Source organism: Patella vulgata, chromosome 6 (assembly GCF_932274485.2).
Source record: "Patella vulgata chromosome 6, xgPatVulg1.2, whole genome shotgun sequence".
Lineage (NCBI taxonomy): Eukaryota > Metazoa > Mollusca > Gastropoda > Patellidae > Patella > Patella vulgata.
Window position 1 is genome coordinate 67191573 of NC_065884.2, and position 10724 is coordinate 67202296.

General features: G+C 38.4%; 1 protein-coding gene across 1 annotated transcript; it reads left to right on the forward strand.

The window, feature by feature from the left end:
- Positions 1 to 9: 9 nt before the first annotated feature.
- On the forward strand, positions 10 to 9781 carry LOC126824113 (low molecular weight phosphotyrosine protein phosphatase). Its single transcript, XM_050553311.2, has 6 exons — positions 10 to 64; positions 1934 to 2007; positions 3649 to 3765; positions 4370 to 4431; positions 5905 to 6004; positions 6785 to 9781. Exons 1-6 carry the CDS (start codon positions 19 to 21, stop codon positions 6863 to 6865), a joined length of 480 nt encoding a protein of 159 aa, XP_050409268.1. The 5' UTR covers positions 10 to 18; the 3' UTR covers positions 6866 to 9781.
- The last annotated feature ends 943 nt before the right edge of the window (positions 9782 to 10724 follow it).

Consider the following 10724-nt stretch of genomic DNA (forward strand, 5'->3'; position numbering starts at 1 on the left):
TGCATTGTGGGAAATAAAATGGCAGCCCCCAGTAGCAAAAAATCGGTTCTTTTCGTTTGTTTAGGTTTGTCTGCATTGTAAAGAAATGATTTTTAAAAATTGGAGGACTGTTGAATGACACTGTTGTTGTCTTCGTAGTGCAAGCAGGGTTTTGTAGAAATGACAGTTTAAAAAAAAAAAAAACCCACCAAATTACAGCCACTGTCTGTGTCTGACTTCACAATAAACAAAGCTGCTCGATTATCCAGACATACATGTACATCACTGAACGGGGGTGGGGGAGGTATGAAATTAAGTGGCCTACTCGATGCAGCTACCAATGCAAGGGTTCATTTTAGGTGCATGCCAACTCTTGTATGTGGGACCTTGGTTTTTTGTCCCATCCGAATGACTAGTCACTTCTTTGCCAGACCACCCATCCTCGCCAAAAAAGGTCCATGCTAAAAAAAGTTACAAGAAACTCTTGGTCAACACCACGATGTCTTGGTCAATGCACCACCGGCTTACTCACTGATTCACCATAGCTCTCAGGTGGTTTTGAAGAAAACTAAAGTAGGCCTACATGTATAAAATACCGTTGGAGCCGACCAGGCTCATATATATGTAAACGGGAGCTCAGGTTCGATTGCGGAATGGTTGAGGAAGTTATGGCAATGACAGTATCTACTTCAAAGGGGCATTATGGGACATTAGATAAAGAGCTGGCAGTTCTCACTATAATAGTTAAAAACCAGATAATGTACATGTAAAGGAAATTTTAAGTCAAATTGATCCACTCTAAACCCAATCTGATTAAAATACAGATCTATATTTCGTTTCGTTTTTTTATGCTTTCGATGGCCTATACTACATGAAGATCTGACAAGTTATAGCGATAGGTCACGTCAGGGGTCAAAAGACCAACTTATGACCGTATGACGTCAGACATTTGATTAACCAATCAGCATTGATGCTACTAGTGAATTACCCACAGTTCCGTAAAAACACGCCTAAAGCTTGCCGTAACAGACCGTTTCATTGGCCTATCCCTGACACCATTCAGAACACGTGTTAAATAACAACTCTTCCAGATCCAAGTGTAGTAAAGACAAGTAAAACGAAATTTTGAACTATAAAAATGAAACGAAATAGGATCTGTGTTTTAATCAGATTGCACTAAACCCAGATATTAGCTTTTGAATTTTAGGCCTAAATTTGTCGATATGATAAAAAAACATATTCTCGATTATCCATTTTTGGATTAAATCATCTATGAGCGTTGAGCACCAAATCAAATTCAAATCCAGTAAATATCGCAAGCTAGCGATGACATCAAGAGTTGATTATGGCCCGGATAAGTTAATGTCTAATTAATAATTTAGATACATGTAGCATTTCAGGTCTAAAGAAAGATCTGCAATACGCAGGTTTAGCTCTTGTATAATGTACATTGCTATGTTTAACAGGAGCAGGTCTTTTCATCTCAAAACCATTTCACCCCAGACTGTTTCATCCCAAATTTACGTGGGTCATTTCATCTCACTAATATGGGGTTGTTTCATCCCATATATTGAAAAAAGAGTACAATATGAATTCTTGATATTTGATTATCTAGAAATAACAGCGAGAGAGAGAAATGGGGTTTAACGTTCACATGACACAAACTAGGTCATTTCAAGACTAACAAATGGTTCAATTTTATTTTAATAATTCACTTGCGCGTAGGGGTCTTTTGCAGTGGGAGGAAACCGGAGGACCCATAGAAAACCCACGCGGTTGGACAGGCAACCCTACTCCTTGTCACGTATATCCGGAGAATCGAAACCCCACCAGTTGACTCAATGACAGACCGTATGATACAGCGCGCACATGCTAACCATTTGGCCATCCAACTCCCGCTAGAAATAACAATTACAGCACACACTGCTAATTTTTTTTTTTGATGTATTTTCAGGCAATATTTGCCGTTCAACAATGGCAGAAGCAATATTTTTGAATCTCTTGGAAGAAAAGGGTTTAAAGGATCAGGTTAGCTTTTAATTTGGTGTGTTAATAAGCAACAGCTTTTGGGATTTGAAGTTTAAGCTTAGCCTCAATCATCATTACTAAAGTCGCTACGATAAAAACATAGTCTTGATTATCCATTTTGACGTTAAATCATCCTTCACAAAATGTATTCAAATCCAGTAAATATCGCAGTCTAGTGATGGTATCGAGAATTGATTATGCTCTGGATAACCTAATTAATGTCTAATTAATTATTTAGAAAACATTTCAGCCCTAAAGTAAGCCCTGCAATAGGCAGATTTAGCTCTTGCATAATGTATGTTTAAACCTGTTAAATGAAAGCAGAGTATATACATGTACTTCTCAAAATTCTCGAAATATACTTAAGTAGTGTTTTTGACTAAAACCGTCGATTTAGGACATAAAGTGTCGATGAGTTAGCTTAGTGCAGTGGTTCTCAACCTTTTTTTTGCCAACGGCACACCTTGGAACACATGAGAAAATAGCGGCACACCTGGCTAAATATATGTGAAAAATATTTGAATTTTGCAAAATAAAAACATGTCAAGTCATAGAGGGCATACAGTCAGAGACACAGACTAGTCATAGACACATTGAATGACTCGAACTAAATAAAGAAAAACACGGCTATGAGCTTACTTTATTGCAGTTTTTCGAATTTCATCAGTCAAATAGCTAGCTTCTTTAGTGAGAAATTTTCTTGGTGTGCCGTTCAAAATTTCGCGGCACACTTTTAGGAAGATTTAGTGGCACACCTGTCTGCCGCGGCACACTGGTTGAGAAACACTGGCTTAGTGTCTGTTCTCAAGCTGAGCTTATTGTAAACAGACAGCGTAAGTTTAGTATGCATTTAGCTAAGGGGACGTATAATGACCAGGCCTAGATATGAGGCACCTGTCAAATTTATCACCCAAATGTATATATACAAGCCTGGACATAAGGCATGTGTCACAAACTTTGTTTTCCGGCGTGTTTCCCCCTTGTCAGTGATGCAGGACGGAGGGCCTAACAAGAACAGCTGTCTAGTCATTCGGATGAAACGGAAACCGAGGTCCCGTGTATACATTGGCGGACACGTAAAAAAATCCCTTGACAGTTGGAATTTGATATATGAGTAGGCTGTAGTGCAGCTGTCTGAACAAAATTTCCCTCATATCACATGGTATGGCATAAACATACTTATGGAAAACAGCTACTGATTTATTTAGGCGACGTTTCGAAGAGTATTCTCTCAACGTTTTCAAGCTAATATTATTGTCATCAGTATGGAGATGTGGCAGTATCTTCTATCAATCATTAGATTGAAAACGTTGAGAGAATACTCTTCCATAATAAGTTTGTTTATAGTTTATTTATCTGCCCAGTTACTAAATGCCACTTAAAGAATATGGTATGGCATATGCCCGTCGTCATTAGCTCATTTCAGAGCAGAAAGCAGTAGGACGTTAAACCCAATTTCATTTCATTTCATTTCACAGACTTTGTCCGGCACAAATTATGGCACAAAATTGAGAATGTATGAATTTATTTCCTTATGGGCTTTGACGCGAGGTAGAAAAATGATGAGCATTTTCCTTATGTTTTTGTTTTCCACAAAATCCTGTGTCATTGATTATATAAAATAGCCTATTATATTTTTAGTGGAATGTTGATAGTGCTGCTATAGAAACGTATAATATTGGTAAGGGTCCAGATAAGAGAGCTGTAAAAATACTAGCTAAACATGGAATAAAAGGATATACACATAAAGCTAGACAGGTAGGAATATACAGTCTAGTCGTTCGGATGGAACAAAAAACTGAGGCATGCACGTAAAAGATCCCTTAACAGTTGGAATTCGATATAAGAGTAGGCCGTAGTGCCGCTGTCCGGGCAAAATTTCCCCCATAGGACACTGTATTGTATGGCATATACCCGTCTTCATTAGCCCAGTTCGGAACAGAACAGTAGGAAGTTGACCCCCTTTCATTTCATTTCATTTTATTTTATTTCCTAACTGGTAATTAAACTTTCAGAGCCACAGTGGCTTACTGAAGAAGACGTTAGCTCGCTAACCTGGTGGTACAGTGTTTGATACCTGAGTTTACCAAGAAAGTTCATCAGGATTTTCTGGCATTGTTTCCCCTTGTCAATAATGGTGCAGGATGGAGGGCCTCGCAAGGGATATGCATAGTGGCCCTGTGTACAAAATGACGTGCACGTAAAAGAACCCTTGAGAGTTGGAATTCAATATTAGGTCGTAGTGCCGCAAAGGGTATGGTTTATACTTGTCTTCATTACTCCAGTTGGCTCAGAACAGTAGGACGTTAAACCCCATTTCATTTCATTTTCCATCCAGACCATTTGTATTTCTACATTTCAGATAAGAAGTGACGATTTTACGAAGTTTGATACCATATTTGGTATGGATGATGAGAATATGGAGTAAGTCAGGTTTTAATTACAATCACCATAAATATACCTGTAATATTTGAAATATCTTACAAGATGGGAGTTGTGGTTCAATTCCGATAATTTCCGAGAAAGTATGCGTCTTTCATTAAGTGCGGGGGGGGGGGCCTCCGTCCTGTACCACTGACAAGGGGAAACCACGTCGGAAAATCCCGATGAACTTTCTCGATCAATGCAGGGATCGAACACGTGACCTCCAGGCTAATGAGTCAGCGTCTTACCCACCTAGCCTCCGTGGCTCCTTTTAGACTAGGAACAAGATTCCCTATTATTATTACATATATTTTATATTTTATCATTGCTTGATAAAGACTAGGGAGGCCTAAGCAGTAATAAGCAGTAATTGTATTCCATGGGGGGTTGGATGGCCGAATGGTTAGCACGTGCGCGCTGTACCATAAAGCCTGTCATTGAGTCAACTGGCGTGGTTTCGAATCCCCGGTTGTACATGACAAGGAGTAGGGTCGTCTGTCCAACCTCGTGGGTTTTCTCCGGGTCCTCCGGTTTCCTCCCACTGCTAAAGACCCCTACGCGCAAGCAAATTATTGAAATAAAATTAAACCATATGTTAGTCCCAAAATGACATAGTTTGTGTCAAGTGGATGTTAAACCCCATTTCTCTCTGTCTCTCTCTTTCATTATGTGCGACACATATTTGTCTTCTTTCATTGTTTTTATTTCAAAATGAACCTGGCATAAAGTTAAAATTGTCAGATGCCTGTGACATTATGTCAGATATATCTAAAATTATTTTCAGACCCCAACAACGACTTGATTCTCTTCACAGTGAAAACAAATTCCAGTCATTGTTGTTTGTAGTTTAGAGGAGAGCCGAAAAAAGCTCCACTTAATGAACAAATTGAAAAAATCACTCCCCTAAAAAAGCTCTCCCCGTTTCGATAAGAAGAATGATTTAGAAATTAAGGAGAGTGATCTAATAATAAACCCCCCTTGACAATGGCTGAAATTCTTTAAAGATACATTATTCAAGAGCATAATTCTGCCTATTGCATGTCTTTCTTTTGGCCTTAAATGTTATCTAAATTATTATATAGACATTTATTAACTTGTCAAGACAATAATCAACTCTAGATGCCATCAGATGCTCATGATTTTCAACAGATTTAAAGAAAATCGACGGTTAATGATTTAATTAAAAATTGGATAATCGAAACTTTGTTTACTATCCTAACAACGTCCCTAACGTCGCTCAGAATGAAGTAATTTGACTGAAATTTTCGAGATATTCCATTTTCATTTTCTAGTTTTTAAAGGACAATGTTTGTTTCAGCCATTGATACATATGGGATAGAACTGGTTAAACACATACCAAATATAATTTTAACTCAGAAACCAACATTGTCCTTTAACTATTATAGCGAGAACTGTCAGTTCTTGATCTAAATATTGCATCGTTAATATTTTCTTTTCCATTTATTTCTGTAGAGATTTAGAAGCAGCAAAACCTAGAAATTCTACAGCAAAACTTGAAATGTTGGGAAAATTTGATCCAGAGGAAGAAGACATTATTGTAGATCCTTATTGGGTAAGTTTCCGCACCAAAAGAAATTCTCATAAAGTTGTCAATATATCTTCATTGAAGTTTGCACATACATCAGTCTTTTATAGCATTTCTGTCTTAAGCTAATAAGAAAATTCTCGGATTTATTAATCTTCGTGATGCTGTGGAAATAAATTCGGAATTCTTGTTTTATATTTTTGTAACTCAAATATACCCAGGATCTCCATTTTTACTCTGGACCCTGAATCTGTTTTGAGACACTAGGACTAGGTCCATATTCTGTTTTGAGACTCGAAGGCTAGACCCAGATTCTCTTTTGAGACTCAAAGGCTAGTCCCAGATTCTCTTTCGAGACTCAAAGGCTAGGCCCAGATTCTTTTTTTTTTTTTAGACGAGGGCTAGGCCCAGATTCTCTTTTGACACTCTAGGGCTAGTCCCAGATTCTCTGTTGAAAATAGGGCTAGATTCTTTTATTGAGACTAGGGCTAGGTCTAGATTCTCTTTTGAGACTCTAGGGCTAGGCCCAGATTCCCTTTTGAGACTGTAGATCAGGGATGGGATTTAGCCTGTATATTTCGAATTTGTCCGATGTTATTTTCAAAACGCCCAAAATTGTCCGCCAGGGAATATGCCCAATCGGACATCAAGACATGGTGAATAATGTTCAAAATTCCCTTTTGAGTCTATAGGTAGACTCTGTATGTTTTTTTGTGTCTCAGTTAAGGCTTGTAACCAGTATATAAATTATTAACTTCAATTAAATAATGTCAAACATAATTTTCTTTCTCTGTCTCTGTTTTGTAGAGCGACAATATTCAAGGGTTTGAGACGGTATTTGAACAGTGTAGCCGAGCCTGTAGTAAATTTCTAGAAGCAAATACTTGATCAGAAGGAAAAAATGGTGGATGAATTTTACAATGAAAAAAAAAACTGTGTGATAAATAATGTAAAACAAAAAAATAGGACTAGGTTTATCTTGAAATGAAATGAAATGGGGTTTAACTGTCCTACTTTTCTACACTGACTGGGGTAGGGGGGGTGGATGGCCGAATGGTCACGAGTTGTTTCTGCAGGACTAAGAAGGAAATTGTACCATGCTGTTCAGATGAGAGGGAATACCAATATCCACTGACATGTGTGTTAAGAATTATCTAGTCAAACTGGTCGTCCTTTGCATTACGGGGAGTGGATGGCCGATTGGTAAGCATGTGCGCGCTATATCAGAAGACCTGTCATTGAGTCAACTGGCATGGTTTCGAATCCCCGGTTATATGTGACAAGGAGTAGGGTCGCCTGTCCATCCTCGTGGGTTTTCTCCGGGTCCTCCGGTTTCCTCCCACTGCTAAAGACCCCTATGCGCAAGCAAATTATTGAAATAAAATTAAACCATATCTTAGTCCCGAAATGAACTAGTTTGTGTCAAGTGGACGTTAAACCCCATTTCTCTCTCTCTCTCTCTCTCTCTGCACTGACTGGGCTATTGAAGATGGGCATGTGCAATGGTGTGTGCTTATGGGAAAATTTTGTTCAGATAGAAGCGTATATCTGCCTACTCTTAAATGAAAATTCCATCTGTCAGACCAAGCAATGCACAGGTGGACTTGGGAATTTTGAAAAATAGCTTTGGAGGGGTTGGGTGGTCTAGTAGTTTAACACGTGCGTGGTTTCGTTTCCCTGGTTGTATGTGACAAGGAGTAGAGTCACCTGTCCAACCTAGTGGATTTTCTCCGGTTTCCTCGCTCTGCTAAAGACCGCTATGTACAAGCGAATTATTGAAATAAGATGGAACCATTTGTCAGTCCCGAAATGAGCTAGTTTGTGTCGAATTGATGTTAAACCCCATTTCTCTCTCTCATTTAAAAAAAATATCAAGGTAGTCAAACCGCTTTCAAATTGTTATCAGACATTCGTGATATTTTAGGTTCTCGGTAATTATACTCTTCAAAAAAAGTAGAGGATATTCAGAAACAATACAAAACTGCGGAAATGCACTGCTATTTTTATTAGAGGTAACCAGTGTATGTTAATAACACGTCAATTGCCTACGCATGAAAATGAACAGTTCATATGGGCGGCTTATCTGACGGCCCCATTTCACTCACAAAGAGATACACTGTCAAAAGTGAAAATGGACGTTTTTGATTTTTGTCTTAATAATGAGTAATTATTGCTTCACCAATACTCAGACATTCAGCAATTTGTTATGGCATGCTCCTAATCAACCGTCCAATCACAATTTGGCCAATGTGACCCACTCCTCTTGCAGTGCCACGGCCATATCTTGAAGTGTTGTCGGTTGACGTCGACGTCGACGATCACGTCTCCTGATCAAATTAAACGTAAGACACTAAAGCAAAGATACGCTAAACAGTAAATCTTATGCAAGAACCGATAGGAAAGCAAACATGGATAGGATAAACCAGCAAGCGGCAGTTTTTATCAACCCTTCCTTTAAGTGTCAAATTTGACAATGTACCCCTCCCACATGTATGGCGCTATTGCGTGCCGCACATGCAGCTCAGTGGTTCTGTTGGGGCGATAAGGTCTTCGTCTGTGAACATACTCCCAAAGCATGTCAAGTGTCCATGACTATTTATCATATCACAACCTGCATAGATATTTGCATTTCAATATCCTCTACTTTTTTTGAAGAGTATATAAAGATTTAAATCACTGAAATATTAGAAATAAAGCTATGAGCCAAGAAATGGCATGGATTTAATATTGAAGTCAAGGGGGAGTAACTTTTCAGAAAGTGAAATTGTGTTTATCTCCCCTGCAACAATAACACTAACTGAGTTACCCTGTCATGTGTGGTGGACGAGTATTGATATAGTGGGAGCCATAGTGGTTCAGTGAGCAAGATGTTAGCTCGATCCTAGTGTTGGCCAAGATGGTTCATCTGGATTTACCGCCGTAGTTCCCCCTCGTCAGCGGTGCAGTCGATCAGATGGGTTAGAAAACCCAGAGTAGGTTGTAGCTCAGGGCAAATGTGTCCTCATTACACACTGTATGGTGTATGCTCGCCTTCATTAGCCCAATCAGAGCTGAAAAGTAGGACATTAAACCCCATTTTATTTCTTTTATATATATATATATGTAGATATAATAAAGATCGTACTATTTCCGGTATACATGATGTAGTTGTATCTGATATCAATGTTTAGGGCAAGGTATAAGTACCAATGATTAGAGATCAAAGTGGTACTCTTTATCTCTTTGGGGTGGGGGGGGGGCGTAGCAAGGCTGCAAGGCTGTAATTGTCAATGCCTGGTGGTCGTGATATGACTGTGTTCACTGCCAATGATTTGGGCTAATTATTTGTACTGTTCTGACTTCCACATCCACAGCCAGTGTTTAGGGATCTTCCACATCCACTGTAGCTACCATATCCCTTTAGTATATGTTTAATAGTGTTATTTTGTAAAATGTATAAGGGTAGAGTTTGATGTCTACTTTCGGTTTCACTGGTTTTCGGAAAATCTTACTGGCGGTCTTAATCCGAGCCTCGGTTTGAGAGTTCGCGGTAAAAATATAATGATGGCGTGTTGTCATTTCCAAGTGTGGACGGTTTATTCGGTATTTGTTTGAGGATGTGACCCCAAACAACTTGAAAACCAGTGAATTCCGTGAATTTGTTAATGTGCGGTTAGATGCGGATATCTAAACCCATTCAGTAAACTGTTTTTCTAATACATATATGATTTAGTATGTACATCGGTTGACTGTTGTGAATTTCACTGTGTTTCAAATATGGGATTGAGTTCAGCGGTTATTATTTTAATAAACTTTGAACTTTTACTTTGTTTTGAGTTTAAATACACTGTGCAGTGGGCACATGAAGTTTTCAAGTTGTAAGCGGACCTACATTAAGACTGGTGTGTTTTACCATTCAACAGTTGGTGTGTTTTGATATGACGTAATTCATGTTTTGGTGCTTTATTATTTTGTTGACATTAAGGCCTACTTGTGAACTTAGTATGGATCTCGACATTGACAAGTTCCCGAATGTCTCTAGGAGGAATGAACTTTATAGGGAACGAGATATATATCTCACACAAGTCCGAAAGCTCAAAGAAGAGATTCGGTATCTTATAACTACTAAGGACTCATTTTGTAATATTGAGTATAGGATCTCAAAACACGAAAGTGCGTGGAAGAATTTTGTTCGATGTCACGAGAATATTTATAAAGATTTGGTGGACACGGAAGATGAAGACGCATCTCGTCAATTATACGAGAGTGAATTGTTACAGAAAACACAATTTGACAAATTGACAATTTCGTGGCAAAACGATAAAATGAAGAAAAAGTCTGATGAGAATTCATTATTCGGTAGTGTTGATAGTCACAATTCAAGCTCAGTTCGTTTGAAGAAGAAAGAACAGTTAGCCTTGGCTAAGCTTAAGGTAACACAGTTACAGAAAAAACATGAATTAGAACAGAAAATGTCAGAATTAAAGCACCAATCAGAGTTAATGGAAGCAAAAATGGAGGAAGAACAGGCAGAAGTTAGCCTCAAAGTTTACACGGATGAAGAATCTGATGAAGAAAAAAGAAAAGATGTGTCTACTGTTCCTTATGTTAATGACTTTGATAATTTTGAATCTCCCTTAAAAATGAACTTGCAAACTAGTATTGCTAATGCTAATTCTGCCATGTATGCTAATAATGTATATGTCCCACCCCCTCCTGTTGAACAATTTAATCCTGTTAGTGTTGTCTCATCGAGTTTGTCAGCCTC